The sequence below is a fragment of the Stegostoma tigrinum genome, chromosome 11 (genome assembly GCF_030684315.1).
Source record: "Stegostoma tigrinum isolate sSteTig4 chromosome 11, sSteTig4.hap1, whole genome shotgun sequence".
Classification (NCBI taxonomy): Eukaryota; Metazoa; Chordata; class Chondrichthyes; order Orectolobiformes; family Stegostomatidae; genus Stegostoma; species Stegostoma tigrinum.
The window spans coordinates 21747233-21771241 of record NC_081364.1 but is presented as its reverse complement, the minus strand read 5'-3'; the positions used below and the strand labels follow the sequence as shown (position 1 = coordinate 21771241).

The 24009-nt window shown below is 41.4% G+C and overlaps 1 protein-coding gene across 26 annotated transcripts in view; it reads right to left on the bottom strand.

The window, feature by feature from the left end:
• atp2b2 (ATPase plasma membrane Ca2+ transporting 2) overlaps positions 1-24009 on the bottom strand; it is a 793123-nt gene that overhangs the window by 285565 nt on the left and 483549 nt on the right. For all 26 annotated transcript variants that reach the window (XM_048547367.2, XM_059649827.1, XM_048547364.2 and 23 more), the window contains one exon: positions 17398-17595. In XM_048547367.2, the coding sequence (XP_048403324.1) occupies positions 17398-17595 (198 nt within the window). The remainder of the gene's footprint in view (positions 1-17397; positions 17596-24009) is intronic.

Sequence of the window (24009 nt, the reverse complement as noted above, 5' to 3'; positions counted from 1 at the left end):
TGTTGGGCCAAAGGGCCTGTTTCCACACTGAAGGTAATCTAATCTAATCTAATCTAAAGATAAGTAATTACAACATTTAAAGAAGTAATTAATCATTTGTGATAAATACACATTCCTTGAGCAATAAAAGCCCTGTGCAAAAAGTACCATGGCTAACGGGTGAAATTAAAGATAGAATTAGATAATAGGTGTAGACTTATAATGACGCCAAAAATGGTAAGTCTGAGTATTTGGAAAATCGAATTCAGCAAAAGAAGATGAAGAAATTGATACATACAAATAGAATCTGAAAGTAAACAAACAAGAGACATCAAACAGATTTTGAACGCTTCTACAGTAATGTAAAAATGAACAGATTAGTGAAAATAAGTAAATATGGGTTTATTACTTGCAAAGATGGCAGACACTGTACCAAGGGATAAGCAAAGGCATTCAACATATACATTATCTCTATTCATGCACAAAAGAAACAGAAATATAAACCAGTAACTATTGCGAATGAAAAACAGAGAAATTAATATTATTAAATAAATAGTATTGGAAAAATCAATTTGACTAAAACAACCAACAAATCAACTAGGCCTAATGACCTACTTTCAGTTGTTGTAAAACAAGTGACTTCAAAAATAATAATGCTTTGTTTTTGATCTTCCAGAATTCTAGATTTTCGCATGGTCACTGCAGATTGGAAGGTAGCAAAGGTAAGCCAACTGTTCAAGGAAAATCAGGGAGGAAGATAGAACAGAGAAATATAGACCAGTTTGTTTTCCATTAGTTGTCGGAAAATGCTCAAATCTACTTTAAAAATCCAGAAGATGATCAAGCAGCATCAATGGGAAATTGTGTTTGACAAATCCATTTGAGTTTTTTGAGGTTGCAAATCAGGACAACTACTGGATATCTGGATTCGCAAAAGCATTAGGTGACGTACTACATAAAATCAACACTTGTGAGATTGACTGTATTGCATCAGCTTTTATTGAGAATTGAACATTGCAGCCCAATGGTATCAATGTGGACTTCACAAGCTTCAAAACCTCCCCTCCCCCCACTGCATCCCAAAACCAGCCCAGCTCATCCCCTCCCCCCACTGCATCCCAAAACCAGCCCAGCCTGTCTCTGCTTCCGTAGCCTGTTCTTCCTCTCACCCATCCCTTCCTCCCACCTCAAGCCGCACCTCCATTTCCTACCTACCACCTCATCCCACCTCCTTGACCAGTCCATCTTCCCTGGGCTGACCTATCCCCTCCCTACCTCCTCACCTATACTCTCCTCTCTACCTATCTTCTTTTCTTCCACTTCGGTCCGCCTCCCCCTCCCTCCCTATTTATTCTAGTTCCCTCTCCCCATCCCCCTCTCTGAAGGCGGCTCTAGGCCTGAAACGTCAGCCTTTGTGCTCCTGAGATGCTGCTTGGCCTGATGTGTTCATCTAGCTCCACACTTTGTTATCTAACAGTCTAGTAAACCAACTCATTTACATCATTCTTTAAATAAAGTGAATAATACCGTGTGCAGTACTCCAGAAGTGGCCTCGCCATGTCCCTGTATAATTGAAACATTGGCCACCTCCCTCCTTTTGTAAACAATTCTCTTCATGGTAAATGATCACATTCTATTCACTTTCCTAATTACTTACTGTGCCTGCATTCTAACCTTTCACAATTCATGGACAAGGACACCTAGATACTTTTGCATCTCCAAGCTCTGCAATCTTTCTCTGTTTAGGTAATGCTTCTTTTTAACTTCTTGCTAAAACAGATGATTTCATATTTTTCTCTAATTTGTACACCATTCATCACATCTTTGTTCACCCACTTAATCTATCTATACCATTTTGTAATCTTCTTGTGTCCTCTTCACATCTTTCTTTCATATCTATTTTGGCGTCACCAGTCAATTCAACTTCCACATCTTTCATCCCTTCGTCCAAATCGTTTGTATAAATTATGAACAATTGAGGTCCCAGCACTGATCCCTTAGCATATCATTTGTTACATCTTGCCAAACTAAAACAAAAATCCATTTACACCTGTACTGCGCTTCTTGTTAGCTAGCCAATCCTTTTTTCCATGCCACTATGTCATCCCATACACTGTGGGCTGTTATTTTCCACAATAATCTTTAATGCAGCACCTTAACAAATGCCTTCTGGAAATCTCAATTAAATATATCTACTGATTCATCTTTATCTGCAGCCCATGCCGCATCCTCAAACAACTCCAAAGTTTGGTTAGACATGATTCTCTTTCATAAAACCTTGTTGACTGTGCCGGATTACATTGAACTCATTCAAAAGGCCTGTTATAACTTTTTAAACAATAGATTCTAACATTTTCCCTGTGATGTTAAGCTAAATGGCCGGTTTTCTGTACCCCTCCCTTTTTGAACAAAGTAACATTCTCTGTCTTACAATCCCCTAATCAAGGGAGCTTTGGAAAATTAAAATCAATACATCAACTATCTTCACTAATCATTTCTTTAAAGACCCTCGGATGGAGTCCATCAGGACCCAGGAATTCTCAGCCCACAGCTCCAAAAATTTACTCAGTACCACTTTTCCTGCATGTTATTTGTACCGTCTCTAGTGAAGACTGATGCAAAAGGCATTTTCATTTTATTATTAACTCAATCTTAGAGCTCTGTCCACAAAGCAGTCCTACATATTCCTCCTTTATATCAATACAGGGAGCTCATTAACCAGTTAACACTAACTGCCTGCGTAACTACATTCACTATTAGCACCATTGACCCAGGCGTTTAATGGATATGCTGGACTTGAATTCACGTAAGTTCTTAGGCTCTAAAGAGGCTAGAAAATTAGGAAAGGTGAAATCAATCCAAGTGTTTTGTAATTTATCTGTTAATGGAGACAACCTAGAGGGTGGTGGTACACTGATTGTCATCAGTCTGAGAGAGGGTCACACGAGGGCCGCAGCAGTCTGTTTAGAAAACACTTCTGGTCAACGTTTTCCTAAATAATCACTAATTAGGAGATAGTTCCATAGTGTAAAATTTGCCAATCATACAATGCTAATGAAGGTGACTGGCTCCAAAGCTGAATCAGATAAGCTTCAGACAGCGAGGTGGAAACAATATTCAAATAAATAAAAAAGTATAAAGTACTGTATTTGGGACAATACGGGATTCTGAAAAGGCCTATAATTTAAATGAAAGTGAATAACGTGGACTGTTAGGTCTAGATCCTATGCAAAACTACCCACTTTGCTAAGATGCCAGGCAGGATACCCCAAACTGTCAAGCTCCCACTGAATGGGGATGAACTGGCTCCCAAACCTTATTCACCCACCTGTTCAGTTGGTTGTAACAAGGTTCATCTAAAGTTCACACACCGTGTAGATACCTTTCTCCCAAAGCTAAATGAACTTATCCTTTAAAATGTGCCAATTTAACAAGGCTTCTTGAATGACAGAGGGAGCATGTTTATCAATTACTGCACACGAGTAGAATCACTAACAATGCATATAAACACATATTAGAAATAGGGTTAAGTCCAAAACAACTGTTAAAAAGCAGAAATATGAATCGGTCTTGGAATTATTCATGAGGAGTAGAAAGTTGAATGTGTTATGGCAGCTACAGTGGAGGTTAGCTGCAGGGACAACGTTGGTAGTTGAAAAGTCTGTTTAATGATCCTTGGTTTTGCAGATTGGTAAAGATTCCATAATCTGATTCCTTTTGACCAAGATCAAACTCTTGCATTCAGAGTGACAGAGAGGCCTTCTGTTGTCCTATTTTCCTTTTGTTTGGCTGCTAGCTGGCTGACTTCCAGCACGAGAGTGAGACGAAGACTTTACCTGCAACACAGATGTGACTTTCACAGCACACTAATGCTAAAATGAAGCCAGTACACACAAAGCTTTTCAGTTCTCTAGAACACTCCTAAACAGTTGAAGTTCTGGCCTTGTATAAAGCCTTTGTTATCATTGTAGTCGCAGGAGATCACAGTCCAGACTGTTTAAACTTTCTTTGGCATTTCCATGTGTTACATTTCATCTCATGCAGAATCTTCGTCACATTGCAGAATTTACAGTTATGGTCATTTTGTCTCTGCAGTACTACTCTCTTTAAAAAAGAAGATTTTGGAATTAAGAGCTAAAAACGTCCTCTATATTTTGGGATTCCAACACGTTGTCATAACACTATGACAAATAGAGATATGGGGTCCTCAAGCAATCACAGCAATGGTCAGTTGTATTCAATCAAATGAATCTGGTGTTGGAGCCTCATGAAAGCTCAACATTTAGCAGAAATGGCATCTGCATTAAGAGGTCTCTGCAAATTTCTGGTTATTACAGCACCAAAAAGAATACTGCTGCTATTAAATAGAGATTAAGATGAAGATCATGCATAAATTAAGCATGTTCTGATGTTAAAAGAAATTTAAGAGACATTGTGTTTGCTATTTCTGGCGTTTTAAAGTTAACTTGTAAATGGATTGTGCCAAACATTTGCACTGTCCAAAACAGTAGAACCATGAACAGCCTGTGCTTCTAAAAGGAAGGTTAATTCAAAGCTAATCTGTGGAACCATCATTCCAGTGAGTGCATGGTAAATGTATGAAATGGGCTCCCTCAGGACCTGGTTAAAGTGTTTATTCATTCAAATGCAAATGAAACAGATTTCTTTCACGCAAATAATATTTTTGGGATACAGTATGAATAATTTGAGACATGGCATATGGTGAGTGGAGCATGCTTGGGAAAAACAACCATCTTTGTTTCCCAAAGCAATCCACCGCTGGGGGTTTTCCTTGTTTCATCTCCAAGTCTGTTGTAGACTAATGGAGAGAAACTGATTGCCATGAACAGTAAACAATTTCACTATTGGTACACCAAGAGAGCAAAATGCTAAAATGCTGGAGGCAGAACCATCATTTTTATTGTGTGTTGTAATTCCTATACGGGTCCAATTAATAGCAATCAGCATTTGCTTTTCATGCTTCCAAAATCATTCCTTCCTCATTTACTGTTGGTGCCTAATTTATCTCATCTAAACTTTAAGATACAAAAACCTTGTATCTAGCGTTTTGACATCTGTTAAGAAAATCCCAAATCACATCACAGATAACTCATTAGTATAAAGCGCAGCAACCTTTAGGGAGGCAAACACTGCAACCTACTATCAAGCTGCAACAGAATGAATTGCATTTTTGATGACAATTGTGATTGAGGGATTGAAATTTGTTGAAACACCACCCGTCACCTGTTCGTCAAATAGTACTCAAGATCCTTGACATCTACCTTACCAGAAAAGTAAGCTGAAAGGCAGCCTCTGCATTGAGCCTGATTCATGATTCAAGAAATCCATGGCCAATCTAATTATGGCCTCAACTCCATTTTCTTGCCAGCCCCGCCGAGCTGAAATGATGAGGAATTTCTTCAGCCAGAAGATGGTAACTCTGTGCAATTCATCGCTGCAGAGGGCTGTGGAGATCAAGTCATTGAGTGTATTGAAGACAGAGATAGATAGCTACTTGACTGGCAAAGGCGTCAAGAGTGGATAAACAACTCTCTCTCAGCCTTGAATGCTTTCAATAATTCAGTCCTCACTGCTGTTCGGATAAAGCATTCCAAAGATTAGTGAATCTGTTAGAAAAGAAATTCCTCCTAAGTTCTATTCATTCCCACCTCACTGAAATTGACTCTACACAATTGATTACATTTACTGATATGAATGAGTAGGGTAAAATAAGACACAAGTTTAACATTAAGTTTCAGTAACCATGACCTAGCAACAACTTATTGTGCTCGTACTTAGTTACATTTAAACCCCAGATCTAGAATGAAGGAAAAAAAATCAAGCAAGATTATATGGAGTAATTTTAACCCCAGCCAATGGGCAAAAATTCAGTGAGCATTAAAATCAACAGGGTGACTCAGCCACTAAAGTCTAGTCTGAATCACTCAACTATGTTAATTTGCTCTTAAATAGAATTATTTAGAATATAAAATATACAGCATAGAACCAGGGCATCCATTTCAAGTGACCAATATGAGTCTTCTCCCTGAAGAAGACTCAATGGCCTGACCGAGATCTTCAAGGTTATGACCATTTTTGACATGGTAGATGTGGGGAAGATGGTTTCACTTATTAACAAATTCAAAAACCAAAAGGTCCTACCTATAAGATAGAGTTAATAAATACATTAGCAATTTCTAACAAACAGCAGAATCATAGCAGTTAAGGGGCCGTTAAGGACACGAGGTGGAAGGTTAGAAATGAATTTACAGGAAGATTGAAGGAAGGAAGATTGTGTGGAATGTAAACACTGACCTGGACACATTGAGCTGAATGGCCTGTCTCTGTCTGATGAATGTTTTGCATCCCAACTTCATGCCACCCTATCAATATTGGAACAATGTTACAGTTCATTTCTCTATACTGATGCTGCCTCCCATGCTGAACATTTCCAGCATGATCTTTTTGTTTTATTCAAACATAATACTTTGAGTATCCAGAAAGATGTCAGCCTTGATGATGTGCTATAACTTCATCTCCCTAAATTAATAATAAACTACTTTTGAAATAAGAATGATAATATTGATTAGATTATTACCACATCCCTGGCTGAAAAGTCTGAAGGTGGATAAATTCCCCAGGATTCTGAAGGAGATAGCGGAAGAGATTATGGAAGCATTGGTGGTGATTTTTCTGGAATCACTGGAGTCAGGGAAAGTCCCAGAGGATTGGAAAGTTGCTATTGTGTCACTCCGGTTTAAGAAGGGAGGGAGGCAGAAGATTGGAAATTATAGGTCGCTGGAAAGATTTTTGAGTCTATTGTTCAGGATGAGATTGTGGAATACTTGGAAATGCATGGCAAATGAAGCCAAGTCAGCGTGGCTTCGTCAAGGGGAGGTCATGTCTGCCAAATCTGTTTGAATTCTTTGAGGCGATAGTGTGCAACTTATATAAAGGTGAGCCCATGGACATGATTGATTTGGATTTCCAGAATGTTTTTGACAAAGTGCTGCACAGAAGACTACTAAATAAGGTAATTGCCCATGGTGTTAGCAGTAAGGTACAAGCATGGATAGATGATTGGCTGACTGGTGGAAGGCACAGTGGGAATAAAGGGATCTTTTTCGGGATGATAAATGTGATGAGTGGTGTTCTGAAGGGATCAATATTGGGACAACAACTGTTCATGACATAAATTAATAATCTGGAAAAAGAATCGAGGGCATAGTTGCTATGTTTGCAGATGAAACAAAGGTATACGGAGGGACAGATAGTGATAAGGAAGTGGGGAGGCTGCAAAAGGACTTTAACAGGCTAGGGGAGTGAGCATAAAAGTGGCAGATGGAATACAATGCAGGAAACTGTCAGGTGAGACAGTTTGGTCAGAAGAATAGAGATATAAACTATTTTCTACATGAAGCAAAGCTCCTGAAATCTAATGCCACAGAGGGACTTAGGAGTCCTGGTTCAGGATTCTCTTAAGGTTAATATGCAGGTTCAGTTGATCGTTAGGAAGGCAAATGCAATGTTAGCATTCATTTTGAGGGGGCTCGATTGCAACAGCAGAGATGTACAGCTGAGGCTGTTTAAGGATCTGGTAAGACTGCATCATGAAAATTGTAAGCATTTCGGGCCCTCAATTTCAGGAAAGACATGCTGGCATTGCAGGGAGTCCAGAGGAGATTCACACTTATGATCATAGGAATGAAGGGCTTGTCATAGGAGTGGTTGAGTGCTGTGAGTCTATATTCAAATGGAGCTTAGAAGGATAAGGGGAAATCTTACAGAATACAAACAGGCCTGGATAGAGTAGATTGCTCGAGTAGGAGGACCAAGGGCACAGCCTCAGGATGAAGAGACAACCCCTTACAACTGAGATGAGGAGGAATTTCTTCAGTCATAGGGTGATGAATCTGTGAAATCCAATGTTCAATGAAAGCTGTGGAGGCCATGTAATTGAGTGTATTTAAGACAGAGATAGATAGATTCTTAACTAGTAAGGCAATCAAGGGCTATAGGCAGAAAGCAAAAGAATGGGCTCGAGAAACAGATCAGCCATGATCAAATAAGCAAACTGGACAAATTCTGCTCCCATATCTTCTGGTCTTTTGATCCTCTATCAATGATATGTTGACAAACTTGTATTTTCACTGAGAGAATCTCTTTGTGAAATGGGTAGCAATATGGGGAGAGCCCATATTGTCCTGAGTACTGTATCACTAACGTCCTGGAATCCAGCTAGACAGTAAAATTGCAGGGCTTGTTCATGTTGTTGGCTGCTTCCCATGGAATACTGAATGAAATCTATGGCCCAGCCAAGCAATGCATCTGTCATCTGCATTAACCCTGTGGTTTGAGAGAGTTGACAAATACCTCCTGCTGTTGCTTGGAAGGAGCCACTGATTATGGCCTCTGTCCTTGAAATTGTTTCAAGTTTTCACGGCACAGGTCGGTAATGCTTTACTTTATGGTTTCCTGATAGCTATGATCACTTTGACCTTCAGAGGGTCGGTGGACTGGTCGCCATTCAAGAACTCAATGGCCAACCTAAATGAGTATGCTACTGCCATCACAGGCTTCATTAGCATGTACAAAAACAGAAATTGCTAGAAAGGCTCAGCAGGTCTGGCAGCATCTGTGAAGAAAAATATCAGAGTTATCATTTCGGTGCGGTGACCCTTCCTCAGAACTGTTCTGAGGAACAATTGATTCAGACCTGCTGAGCTTTTACAGCAACATCTGTTTTTGTTCCTAATTTACAGCAACTGCAGGTCTTTTGGTTTTTATTCATTAGTGTGTACGTGACCACATGCCAAAGAAGTTAATCCAAATTTTCCCCAACGAGAAACCATGAATGAATGAGGAGTTCAACTCCCTCCTGAAGTCCAGGTCTGAGTCATTCAAGTCAGGTGACCCTGCCCTACAGGAAATCCAGGTACAACCAACAGGAAATGCCAAAGCTAAGCTCGAGTCCCAGGCTAGCCACATGGTCACCCATCAGTTGTGGCAAAGCTTACACAACATAATGGGCTACAAAGCAAAGTCAAACAGAATCACAGGCAACAGTGCATCCCTACCCAATGAGCTCTATGTATTCCACATTCTCTTTGAACAGAAGGGCAGTGAAATAATGTCATCTATCCTAACAGCCTCAGCTGCACCTGTACTGTCGGTCACCACCACAAATGTTAAATCAGCCTTCTCAAGAGTGAACCCATGGAAAAATGACTGGCTCGCATGGGGGTTCTGGCAGTACATTCATTGTTTGTGCAGACCAGCTAGTGGTAGCATTCACAGACATCTTCAGCCTCTCCTGACTACGATCTGAAATCTCTACCTGATTTAAGAAGACCACCATCATCCCAGTGCCAAAGGAAAATCATTCAGTGGGCCTCAGTGACTACCGCTCAGTGCCTCTGACCTCCATAGTATGGAGTGTTTCAAGAGGTTGGTCATAGCTGACATCAAAATCAGCCTCCAAGATTGCCTTGATCTTTTACAATTTCCCTTCCAGCACAACAGATCCACAGCAGACGCATCTCCTTGGCTCAATATCTGGAAAACAAGGATCCCTACATCAGGCTCCTACTAATTGACTACAGGACCACCTTCAACACCATAATTCTGAACCAACTCATCTCCAAACTCCTGGACATGGGTCTCTGTTTCCCCCTCTGTAACTGGACACGACTTCCTGACCAATAGACAGCAGTCAAAAAGAATAGGCAGCAACATTTCCTCCATGATAATTCTCTATCCCCGGTGCCCCACAAGGCTACATACTCAGGCCAGTTCATCAAGCAAACCAGAATCCATCTATATTTCCCGCTACATCAGGAAAGCAAACAACATAATCAAAGACTCTTCCCACCCGATTACACTCTCTTCCACCTCTGTCAGGCAGAAGATATAAATGTTTGAAAACATGTATAAAAGAGATTCAAGAACAGTCTTATCCCTGCTGTAATCAAACTTTGAATAGATCTCTTAAATGTTAATGCTGATATCTCTCTGCATCTTCTCAGCAACTGTAACATTGTATCTTGTAAAGTACGATCTGCCTGTAAAGCAAATAAGGCAACACTCTTCACTTTACCTCGGTGCACGTGACAATAATAAATCAAAATCAATTTTTATCTCAGTGATGGCATAAATGTGACTCCATCCCAAGCACATTAGGTGTAAGTACACTTGCCTTACATGTCACCACAGTTGCATCTAATCCCAAATGAACCAGCAGTTAGAATGCCCAGTAGGATGCCACGAAATGGTACTAAAACTACAGGCAATTTGAATTCCCTGAACAAACACTCCCAAGATGGAAATAGCTTTAAAAGAAATCAGTGGTACAGACACAATTAAACAGGAAACAAGCGCCAAAGGGTATGGCACAGTAAAAATTGCGAAGGACCAATAAGAGAAAAACATTTCTATTTATATAGTGCCTTTCACAACATTGAGGAAGTATTTCCAAGGTGCAGTCATGGCTGTAATATGGGATACATAGCAGCCAATTTAACTCAGCAAACTCTCACAAACAACAAAGCAATGATGACCTGATAATCTGATTTAGTTGTGTTGATTGAGGGATTAGTACTGAAGGACACGGTGGAGGAGTCTTCACAATACAAGTTACTTCATGTGTGTCTAATACAGGGTCTCACGTTCTCATCTCATCCATAAGACAGCATCTCCAATAATACTGCACTGGACCATCAGCCTGGATGTTGTGCTTAAGTTACTGGAGTGGCTTTCGACTCATAAGCTTTCTACTGAGGGGTAATCGTGCTACCAACTGAATCATGTAGTTTAACTACTACCAGCGCTTTTCCCAGTAAGGGAAGTGAGTGCATAAATTGTTCAATTGCTCTTGGCATTACTGACTAAAGAAACCTCAAAAACATCAAAGAATAAAATTACCAACAGAAATCCAACAATTAAAACATGTTCTAAAGTGGTAATGAACACACAAAGTTAAAAGGGTCAGACCCTGAAAGGTAGATCCCTCACTTCAGGCCTCTTCAGCTGGACAAAAGGAAACCGAAGTCTATCTTTTTTAAAAATAGCAAGTCAAGTTAGAAAACATTTTAAATATTTTAGGCATTAATGGACCGTTGAGAGAGCATTGTTTATTACTAAAGTGCTGTAGATTCTGAACCTTCATGAGATTTTCCAACTAGATGATTAATGCACTATTCCCAAAAAGTATCCGTTTCCAAAGGACATGCGAAGGTGTTTTTGAGCATCCTAAGCTACCTGGTCTGAAGAGGAACCCATCAACAACCGACTGCAGTATTTTTGTACTTGAGTGCCCCATTGGCAAAGAAACTTAATCCTGGGCCTGTGTCCACAGATGCACTGGTTCATCAGGCAAATTCCCGAAGGAATCCTGGAGCTATGAAGGGGGCTTGGAGATTTGATATGGTGGGTCACCACCGCTTTGTCTTTTCACTGAGTATGTTACTCAAGTTACTTAAGGAAAGCATATTACTGCATTAAAATAACCCAGTAATTATTGTCAGAATCACAGGAACTGTAAAAATGATTTAAAATGTAGGTTTAAATTTTACGTAATAAACCACAATAACTTCTACTGATTGTAGGTTAATACAGACATAGACCACGACAAAAAAATTATTGTTCAAATTCCTCAATCGTCCGTGAAAGTTTTCCAATTTTATTAAATTTGATTAATTGCCCTTGGAACACAGCTTAATGCAAAATGTGACAAATTGAATAAAAATCCACATAACAGGCTTGCCAATTAAAATTTTAGTAAAATCTTGCAAATCATGCACTTGATGTCCTATACTCAGGATCATACATTGTGCTCAAAGCAAATAAATTCAATGTGTCTTCTGGAACTGTCTTATTTTTTAATAAAAAGGCCAAGTTGCATCACAAACAAATCTCCATTTTGATGGAGCATAGATACTACAGAGAATGATGATATACCTGTGAGGAAACTGCAAATGACAGCTTCCAAAAGATGAGATTTAATGTTTCAGATTTTATGCCATGCTGTCAAATTATAGCCCAATCTAGATTGTAATTTACAGCTGAGAGAACCTACCACAAATATCACAGCAACATTCATTGTACAAAGTGGTAATCCTTAAACATCATCACCAGGCACTTAGATTGTATTGGAGAGCAATATCAGCTAGATCCATCATATTGCTCAAAACAACAAAAGAAAATATGCAGCTAGGGTTTATATTTAACTGCTTAAATGCTCTATGCTGCAAAGGTATGGTGATTATTTTGGGAAGCGGTAAGAAAAGTTTTTGAGTGGGTGCTATGCTTTGAAACTGTAGACACTTAAAAGTCAGGTTTTAACCCAAAAAATGGGGGCTAATTAGTTTCTTCTGTGATTTAAACTTGCCTGGAGATACTAAAATGGATACCTGTAGGTTGGAATTCAAGTGCTGATGAGGAACAAATTTTCATGAAACAGCACATCTAACCTAGAAGACTCTCTTCCAATGAAAGTGTAGAATGTGCTGGTTAACACAGCGGGAAATTTTAGGCTGGCTGAGAGACAAGGCACGCAGGTTCCAAGATGTCGCTGTGGGAGGTTGCAGTGGTACATAGAAACATAAACATAGAAACATAGAAAATAAGTACAGGAGTAGGCCATTTGACCCTTCGAGCCTACACCACCATTCAATATGATCACACTGATCATGCAATCTCAGTATCTCATTCACACCCCCTCCCTACACCCTTGATCCCTGACTCCACAAGGGCCACACCAAGCTCCCTCCTGAATATATTTAATGAACTGGCCAGAACAGCTTACTGTTGGAGAGAATTCCACAGATTCACAACTCTGAGTGAAGAAATTCTTCCTTATATCAGTTCTAAATGGCTTACTCCTTATTCTTAGACTGTGCCCCTAGTTTTGGATTTCCCCAACACCAGGTAAAATCTTCCTGGATCTAGCCTATCCAGTCCCATCAGGATTTTACATGCTTCCATGAGATTACCGCCTCATTCTTCTAAATTCCAGTGAATGCAAGTCCAGTCGATCCAGTCCTTTCTCATATGTCAGTTCTGCCATCCAGGGAATCAGTCTGGTGAACCTTTGCTGGACTCGCTCAATGGCAAGCTACTCTCAGACAACAGACCTCCACATCTACAGTCACAAGTATACATGAGATGAGGATCCAGTGGCATAGTAGCAATGTACCGAACCCTGGCCCAGAAGGGTCCGGGTTAAAGCCCGAGCTGCTTTGGAGCTGTGACATAACATGTCTGAACAGACTGATCAATGAAAAATATCTACGCATAAGTTGAGTGGCTTGAAGGCATACAGTCCTCCTGAACAATCAATGCACAATTGCCCAGCAGCATTGCTGATCTGTGGATTTAGTTCACCCCCAAACCAAAAGATAGAGACAGCACTGTTGTTAACAGTATTACTACAGGTGGATATAGTGAGGGCACTGCCTCTGTGATTTATCGGCATTCTTAATTTACACCTTCCTTCAACAGAAGCATGAGGTCATGAGCCACTTAGCTTCCAGGAAGGAGTCTCAAGGGAAATGTGGCTGAATGAGAGCAACTCAAGCATTTATTTAATTCCCATTGATGTTTTGAGACTTCAGACAGTCCTTTGGAGATCCTTGCAAGTCTGGATTACCCTGCAGCACTTTTCTTCCTCCTCCTGAGAAATGCACTTTCACTTACGTCTACAGCTCTCTGATTAACCATGCGGACAGCACACTAGATTACCACAATCCAATACACTCTCAACAAACGTACTGGAGGCACCCTTTCATGTGTCATGGCATTGGGACCACCTTTTGAATAATGCAATGATCTACTTGACGGTGTGCTTTTATTGGAACAAAGATGATTTCAGGACATCTGTCTTTGTTGAGAGATGACACACTGGGTCAGCAACTTCTCAAAGTGGGTGGCCATGGTCACCTGCATGGGCCCCAGCTATGCCTGCCTCTTTGTAGGTTACGTGGAACAGTCCCTCTTCCGCACCTACACAGGCCCCAAACCCCACCTCTTCCTCCGTTACATTGATGACTGTATCGGCACTGCCTCTTGCCCCCCAGAGGAGTTTGAACAGTTCATCCACTTCACCAACACCTTCCACCCCAACCTCAAATTCACCTGGGCCATCTCCAACACGTCCCTCACCTTCCTGGACCTCTCAGTCTCCATCTCAGGCAACCAGCTTGTAACTGATGTCCATTTCAAGCCCACCGGCTTTCACAGCTACCTAGAATACACCTCCTCCCACCCACCCTCCCGCAAAAATTCCATCCCCTATTCCCAATTCCTCCGCCTCTGCCGCATCTGCTCCCAGGATGAGGCATTTCACTCCTGCACATGCTAGATGTCCAAGTTCTTCAAGGACCGCGACGTTCCCCCCACAGTGGTTGAGAACGCCCTTGACCGCGTCTCCACATTTCCCGCAACCCATCCCTCACACCCCACCCCCGCCACAACCGCCCAAAGAAGACCCCCTCGTTCTCACACACCACCCCACCAACCTCCAGAGGCAACGCATCATCCTCCGACACTTCCGCCATCTACAATCCAACCCCACCACCCAAGACATTTTTCCATCCCCACCCTTGTCTGCTTTTTGGAGAGACCAATCTCTCCGTGACTCCCTTGTTTGCTCCACACTGCCCTCCAACCCCACCACACCTGGCACCTTCCCCTGCAACCGCAGGAAGTGCTACACTTGCCCCCACACCTCCTCCCTTACCCCTATCCCAGGCCCCAAGATGACTTTCCATATTAAGCAGAGGTTCACCTGCACATCTGCTAATGTGGTATACTGTATGTATTGTACCCGGTGTAGCTTCCTCTACATTGGGGAAACCAAGCAGAGGCTTGGGGACCGCTTTGCAGAGCTCAGTTCGCAATAAACAACTGCACCTCCCAGTCGCGAACCATTTCAACTCCCCCTCCCATTCTTTAGATGATATGTCCATCATGGACATCCTGCAGTGCCACAATGATGCCACCCGAAGGTTGCAGGAACAGCAACTCCTATTCCGCTTGGGAATCCTGCAGCCCTATGGTATCAATGTGGACTTCACCAGCTTCAAAATCTCCCCTTCCCCCACCGCATCCGAAAACCAGCCCAGTTCATCCCCTCCCCCCACTGCATCACACAACCAGCCCAGCTCTTCCCCTCCACCCACTGCATCCCAAAACCAGCCCAGCCTGTCTCCGCCTCCCTCACCTGTTCTTCCTCTCACCCATCCCTTCCTCCCACCCCAAGCCGCACCTCCATTTCCTACCTACTAACTTCATCCCGCCTCCTTGTCTTCCCTGGACTGACCTATCCCCTCCCTACCTATACTCTCCTCTCCACCTATCTTCTTTTCTCTCCATCTTTGGTCCACCTCCCCCTCTCTCCCTATTTATTCCAGAACCCTCACCCCATCCCCCTCTCTGATGAAGGGTCTAGGCCCGAAACGTCAGCTTTTGTGGTCCTGAGATGCTGCTTGGCCTGCTGTGTTCATCCAGCTTCACACTTTATTATCTCTCTTCAGTGGGTCCTCTTTATCCCCAGTAGAATTCTTCATGACATGAGCAGCTGCAGCACCTACAACTGTCTAAGGACTACAGATTCACAACAGCTGATCAGATACTACGCACAGTTTCTATCATGAAATGCCTGTACTGGTCGCGACCAGCTGAGCGCTGAGAGGGTGAAATTCCTTCTCGCTCATGATTGCAGTGAGCCACTCTGTCAGTGCACTGTTGCATATTTGGATGCGGTCAACAATGTGCTGTACTTGAGGGATCCCCCTCTGCTGAAGGCAAGTTCTACTGCTCTCAATTCTTGTATGGCCCTGTCGGATGTGAACTCAATATAAATCGATGTCCTCTCAAACAGAATATCCATCACCTCCCTTATGCTGCAACAGGAAGTCACTAGTGATGTCAGCTCCAACCCTTTGGAACACCTACAGGGCAAAGAGGATCCACGCCATGGTCACTTTGGCAGCTGCTGGCAGAAGCTGCCAACTTGTCTGATGGGGATGGTGGTTTCCCTTACCTGAGAAAACAACTGCACTGCCCCCTGTGAGAAGCATCCTTCTGCAACACAGGTTCGCTGTTTGACTCAACTGTTAAGTTGTTGTCAGTAGCTGTTGTGTGGACAATACTGCCTTCATTCCCTCCTAGCTCTGCACCCTGCGCCTCTGCAAGTTTGGGCCAATGGCTCGCACTTGCTCAGAGAGTAACTGTTGCTCATTCCTGTTTGACTAGCCCAGCCCCAACTCCCCATTTGGCTTTCCATTTCCCGGAGTGATGTGATGGCTACCAGGGCAGGCCCACCCAGCATTACTTTAGGTCTTTGGGTGACTCTTGTCCAAGTGCTCCAGTGCCCATTACAGCTACTCCTATGTGACGTTTGCACACCCAACAGCCACTACCTGAACAGCTCTCTCAGCCACCCCTCTTAACTGCACCAGAGTTAAATGGACTTGTCTTTGGTGACTCTCTCCTACCATGGTAAGTCCTCCTACTCAAGGATCTAGTTGTGAACATTTATTCTCCCAGTGCCTGCAAACAGAAATTACTTTGGCCCTTTAAGAAACTTTTTGAATGTCTTGTTTCCATATTGCATTGTTGAACTTCTGCAAGCACAACACCTATCAATCATGTAGTCCTTATGTCCTGATTTCCTTCACCAGATATTGAAAATTATACGTAAAAGATGCACCAAGGCTTAAGATTTTTACCATTGATTTATGTATAGACATATGAAAAGACATATTGGAAAAGACCAGCTGGTCCACAGGGTCACTGCCATGCAGTTGAGTTGCAACCAGACAATGTGCCCCTGTAGACTCCACCAACTGGGGGTCACATCATCTCTCAGGAAGAGACAACCAATCTGTACGCCCACAGTGCACACCACATTTATGATCAAAAATAAGGTCCAGGAGGGAGTAGAAACATGTGATAATTATCTAAAATCCCTACCTAGCTTCTCCACAGCAGACATATGGCAGGGGCTACAACCTGATAAAAGCACAGTAACATGCAATTTTCTGCTTGTCATCATCATTACATTCTGAATGTTCACCTTCAGCACGACACAATACAGGTCTGGAACAAACAAAACTTTGAAACACCCTGCATAATTCGCATTGTACTATTTTAGCAAAATTTATGCACCCATAATTGTCATGATAAACTCTTGCAATAAAAAGCATTATCATATTCCATCCTGGCATGATTTATGCTGCAACACAAACCCAGTGAAGTGAAATGTTATTTTTTAAAACATCTTTCTTAACTCAGTATGGTTATTGCAATGACAAAAGTGACTAATTAAATGTCATTTAGAAATGTTTCTACATATATAGCACATATGGATACATGTTTATAACCAGCATACAAGAGCAGAAAGTCAAATACTGCACTTACTTTCACTTCTCTCTCCAGGTGGTTGATAAAATGAGAGGCCCAAGGATATAATGGCTGCAAGTTCTAGGATGATAAGGGTCACATCTTGTAGTGCTTCCCAGATTAACTGTAAGAAAGTTTTTGGCTTTTTTGGAGGTATAAAGTTTCTACCAAAAATTTGTCTTCTGTTTTCAAGATCTGCAGGATTGCCAGCTAAACCTGTAGAAAAAAAAGCTGTAATTTAGCGGGAGTGAAAATATTGATGAAAAATTAATGCTTGTAATGTCAGAATTACGATGTTAATGGTAAAGTTTGCTTAACTTTCCACTTGTGAACGATATAATTGGAGCTAATGGAACAGATTGAAGAATGAATTTTTCACACAGTCCACCAAGGCTTTGAGTCAATTTTAACCCCAATTGCCTGTTGAAACACAACAGATGGGCAATTATATTATTCCAAATAAGCTATTCTGCCTCGAGCCACAAGGAGCTGCCAGGTTTATACTTTAAGCTGCTTTCCATCCATTTTTGTATAGACATGTCAGGACCTGAATACCATCACTGAAACCTGGCTACAGAGTTTCCTCTGTCACGTAATCACTAACCATGACTTCCTTGTCAGTATGATTCTGAGGGAATGAGGGTTAAAACCTAAAAAAAAATGTAACAGGTCAAATTCATCATTTTTTATTCAGCTTCCCATTTGGGCACAGGAGAATTGCTTCTCTGCGTCCATTAGCTAAGTGTGACATTCTCTTGTTGCTAGCATGCTCCTTGACCTTCATCAGTCGCTAAACCACTGCAAGATGACCAGGCAGCTGATCTCAGCACTTACCTTTAATCAGCAGGTAGCCTCTAGTCCATGTCATTGTCCTCCACTTCTAGAGGCTTCTCACCTGGAATGGTTGAGAAGTCAGCAGGTGAGGTTTAAATGAGGCCAATGCCATTCAAATTGACTGGCTCTCATTCTGCCTCAAGCAAGCAGGGGATTACCTTGAGGTATCGTATCCATCAGAAATCCAATACCAGTTAATATTCCTCCCTTTGTAACTTATGTGCTGTTACCTGTATAATGTGCATTTAAACTTATCAGAGCTAGGTAATCCTGACTTATTGAACATAAGACTATAGGAGATATAGCAGGAAAAGACAAGATAGCCCACTTGAGCCTGTTCCACTATTCAATACAATCATGACCAGTTTTCTGCCTCAACTCCACCTTCTTACCCAGCAGACCACAGGAGGTTGGAGCAGAATTGGTCCATTCAACCAGAATACTCTACCTTGCCATTCAAACCATGGCTGATATGTTTTTCAACCCCATTCTCCTTCCTGCTCCCCAAAACCTTTGATCCACCTTTCAAACCAAGAATTGATATCTGTCTGAAAGACACTCAATGACTTGACCACCACAGCTCTCTGGGGCAATGAGCTCCACAGATTAACCACCCTCTGGCTTAAGAAATTCCTCCTCATCTCAGTTCTAAAGGGTCAACACTTCCCTGGTGCATGCCTATGGCAATGGCTTGATTAATCACAGTGGCTTTGCCAACCAATTAGCTTTTGTAAAACAAGACAAATTGTTGCTATCTTTGGAATTTGGTATTCTTGTGTCTCTTCTGGTAACTGCTCAATGAAAAGCTTTAGCAACGTATCTCATTATTTCAGCAATATTGAAAACTATTCATAAAAGAACAAGTTTTTAAAAAAAGGAGCATCAGCTAAATAGTCTTTGTGACAGTGTATATTGGATTGAACTTCCCTGATCCATGATTGTTGAGCTTAGCAATAACATGGGGAAAGGGAATCAGAAAAACAAAAGAAAAGCAGCAACAAGATGGCTTGCTAATCTATTTTTGTTGCTGACAACATTCCTAGTGTGGAGCTGGGAAGCAACCCAATGGAATCGTAGTTAAGATGCAGTTAGAGACAATTTTGAGGCATCAATGATATTTTTCACCAAGTGAGAGACCATCAAATCCAAATGCTGCAGGAACCATAAGGAAAACGTGTTCATGCAAGTCCATAACATTGATAGAAGCCAATTGAGATCCACAATGTGTGATTGATAAATATTTTATTATCATTTATTTTGGATTTTCGATTTTCTCATGGCATGGGCTTTGGTCTATGTCTAGGCAAGATTTCAATGATTAATCTGTTGGCATTTCTGTAGCCACGGTGATTTCATTTTAGAAAGTTTCAGAGAGATAGTCTTGGATGCTAATAAGAATTTGTTTACTTTGTGAGAGTTTTCAATAAGTGATCTATTAGATTTTCAGTTTAGAAGGTCAGAGGCTGATTGTTTTTTAGCCTCCTTTTTATTAGGAAAAATATACATAACCTGAAAAAAGCTTGTCAGGCTTCAGTTTGGGTGGTTTTGCAACAATCCTGGCTGAAGCTGGCTATTTAAAATAGTTGCTCCTGAGAAAGGGAGCTAGCTCAGAACTATTTAGGAATAGATTATCTCAATGTAAGAAATTTTGTTTTAAGGTTTTGGATCACCAGTGTTTTGACAAAGGGTGCTTTTGAAACTGAGAAAGTCTTAGTTGAATTTTATGAAAATTCAAGGAATAGTTTACTAGATTCTCAAGGTTTGCAACAAACGAAGCCCTATAGACATGATGAAGAAAGCAATTCTCTCAGGTGAGAGTATTTTAGAGCAATGCCGTTGGGATTAATGGGATTGCAATTTACTATATGTTCTAAAATCTTCTAAAACTTTTATTAGATGTATATACTTTCATTTATTCCATTTTATCTTCATTCCATTTGGTAATAAACTTCTGTATTATTGTTAAAACTAAATCTGCAGCATTGTGTTTGTGTTTCAGCAAAACAAAACCACTTTGTTAAAACCAAACAATATCAAACTATGACACGAAATAGTAGAGTTCAGTCTGAAATCAGACATGTCCAGTGATGACATCAACTGGGAATATAACTCTAATTTATTGGAGTGATTTCCTCTCCATTCTGATTGATCTATTCAGTTTGTATTCTTGTAATGTGAGTAATGTGCAGACGTGCAAGGGCCCTTCTCCATTTTCCCTGACTTGCTTCAATAGCATCTGCCTTCCCCAGTAATACTAGTTATCTAGCAATGACAAGTTATCTTGTCTCAGATAGGATGAGCTTTTGTATGGCTAATCAGGAGGCCATCTACAGATAATACCTTCATCAGTCTCGCTTCCAGCAAATGTTGCCTTGGACCTCCATTCATTCCCAGTATTGAGATCCTAAAGCCCATTGTAAAATCCACAAGGTTCAAATGGGCTAGCTAAGAATAAAATAATTCCCAATGATTTTAGAAAGGAATGGCAGATACACAAATTCAGCCAGCCACAAGAATGAATTCAAGTGTTTAGTTCTAAAAAAGTTTACTAATGCACATTCAAGACAAAGGAAATAAAGAGTATTTCTGAGTTTAGCTCAGAGACCGTGAGCACTGAAAACAAAGTTGACAGCAAATAATATTTTCCAGATTTTCCTCATTTTCCCAAGGTGTCGCAATTTCAATTATAAAGAACTCAATTAGCTGCGGTTGTTGCAGTCAGTCCCTCAGGCTGAAATTTTCTGTGCTATATTGCATCACTGAAATCACTCATTAAAAAGCGGACTCCATCAGCATTTCTAAAATATTTTTCCAGATCTTTTTGCCTGCAAAATCTTCTTCATTAATAGGCATATACATAGTAAATGTAGCTGCATGAGGTGAGAAGTAATGACTTAGTTCACAATTAAAAATAGCCTGCCAATATGTGAATCAAAGGTCAGCCTGACATAACACAGTCTTTAAGGCGTCTAAATGATTCATCTTGCCCACTCTCCTTTGAAATTGGCCGAAATGTAATTGGTAATAGCACGAGAATGAACATATTCTGAACTTTATGTAACTATTTCCTTCCATTGTGGAATTTATAGTCCTCCCTTAAACTCAATAGAACGATAAAAAGTAACCTTCAGCTGGACCTTGGATCTAATTTGGTTTGTGTCACATTTGGACCTGATGGCAAGCAAAAATCGCTCAATCTTCTGGTCTGCTAATTTGTATAGAACATAGAACATAGAACATAGAACATAGAACATAGAACAGTACAGCACAGAACAGGCCCTTCAGCCCACAATGTTGTGCCGACCATTGATCCTCATGGATGCACCCTCAAATTTCTGTGACCATATGCATGTCCAGCAGTCTCTTAAATGACCCCAATGACCTTGCTTCCACAACTGCTGCTGGCAACGCATTCCATGCTCTCACAACTCTCTGCGTAAAGAACCTGCCTCTGACATCCCCTCTATACTTTCCACCAACCAGCTTAAAACTATGACCCCTCGTGCTAGCCATTTCTGCCCTGGGAAATAGTCTCTGGCTATCGACTCTATCTATGCCTCTCATTATCTTGTATACCTCAATTAGGTCCCCTCTCCTCCTCCTTTTCTCCAATGAAAAGAGACCGAGCTCAGTCAACCTCTCTTCATAAGATAAGCCCTCCAGTCCAGGCAGCATCCTGGTAAACCTCCTCTGAACCCTCTCCAAAGCATCCACATCTTTCCTATAATAGGGCGCCCAGAACTGGACGCAGTATTCCAAGTGCGGTCTAACCAAAGTTTTATAGAGCTGCAACAAGATCTCACGACTCTTAAACTCAATCCCCCTGTTAATGAAAGCCAAAACACCATATGCTTTCTTAACAACCCTGTCCACTTGGGTGGCCATTTTAAGGGATCTATGTATCTGCACACCAAGATCCCTCTGTTCCTCCACGCTGCCAAGAATCCTATCCTTAATCCTGTACTCAGCTTTCAAATTCGACCTTCCAAAATGCATCACCTCGCATTTATCCAGGTTGAACTCCATCTGCCACCTCTCAGCCCATCTCTGCATCCTGTCAATGTCCCGCTGCAGCCTACAACAGCCCTCTACACTGTCAACGACACCTCCGACCTTTGTGTCGTCTGCAAACTTGCTGACCCATCCTTCAATTCCCTCGTCCAAGTCATTAATAAAAATTACAAACAGTAGAGGCCCAAGGACAGAGCCCTGTGGAACCCCACTCACCACTGACTTCCAGGCAGAATATTTTCCTTCTACTACCACTCGCTGTCTTCTGTTGGCCAGCCAATTCTGTATCCAAGCAGCTAAGTTCCCCTGTATCCCATTCCTCCTGATCTTCTGAATGAGCCTTCCATGGGGAACCTTATCAAATGCCTTACTGAAGTCCATATACACCACATCCACAGCTTGACCCTCATCAACCTTACTAGTCACATCCTCAAAAAACTCGATAAGGTTTGTAAGGCATGACCTACCCCTCACAAAGCCGTGTTGACTGTATTTGATCAAGCCATGCTCTTCCAGATGGTCATAAATCTTATCCCTCAGAATCCTTTCTAACACCTTGCAGACGACAGACGTGAGACTTACCGGTCTATAATTGCCGGGGATTTCCCTATTTCCTTTCTTGAAGAGAGGAATTACATTTGCCTCTCTCCAGTCCTCAGGTACGACTCCAGTGGAGAGCGAGGATGCAAAGATCTTCGCAAGTGGCGAAGCAATTGCATTTCTCGCTTCCCAAAGCAGCCGAGGACAAATCTGATCCGGGCCTGGCGACTTGTCAATCTTAATGTTTGACAAAATTTTCAGTACATCAGCTTCCTCTATCTCTATCCATTCCAGCATGCACACCTGCTCTTCAAAGGTTTCATTCACTACACAGGTCGTTTCTTTCGTAAAGACAGAAGCAAAAAACTCATTTAGGGCTTCCCCTACCTCCTCAGGCTCCACACACAAGTTCCCTATGCTATCCCTGATCGGCCCTACTCCTTCTTTGACCATTCTCTTATTCCTCACGTAAGTGTATAGTTATCCATTTTTTCAAATGAGGACCAGGATGACACCATTTGGAAAAGAAATTTCTTAAGAAGTCAATAGGAGCAATTAAAAGGGTACAGTAGGGACAAAAAAATTTCAGAAAACATTTGTAAGCCTTAAAAGGCATCTTAAGGCAAAATTGTAACACTACCAATCTCAAGAGTTAAGGCCAAAGACTCAGCTAAGCAGAAGTCCTAGTATTAAATGAAACCAAAAAGTTACAAGTGCCTTCAAAAGCACAAAGCACTAAATCAGAGAATATTGCAAGTGCCCTCCTGTCTCCAGGTCCACTGAAGATGACTCAATTAAATGTGCTGTAAAAAAGATATGCCACCTTTCCCCAACCCTTTTTAAATACATATTGGAAGCTCCCCAGAACTCCACACAGCAGCTAAATAATTTCCACAACCCAGAAACGTTGTAAAGTTGAAGTCCTGCTGCATTCTCATTATCCTCATTTTTTTCAATAATGTCCTTCCACTGTAATCGTCCTCATACTGCAGAGTGGCAGCCAGGTAACCTACTGCAAACGTACTCTCACCAGCGGGTATGAATATTTGGAGTATTATTCTGGGCCTTGTATGCAGATGCTGTGCTGAAGTAGGAGACGAGGAATACGACCTTGAAAGCAATTCTTCTCAAACTTAAACTAGTTCACTATTCTTCCTTCCCATTAGCATCAAAATCTGTAAAGGCACAGTTTGCAAAGGTGCCTCTCACAGCTGCTCTTTATTTTGAAATTCATGCTAATCAAGG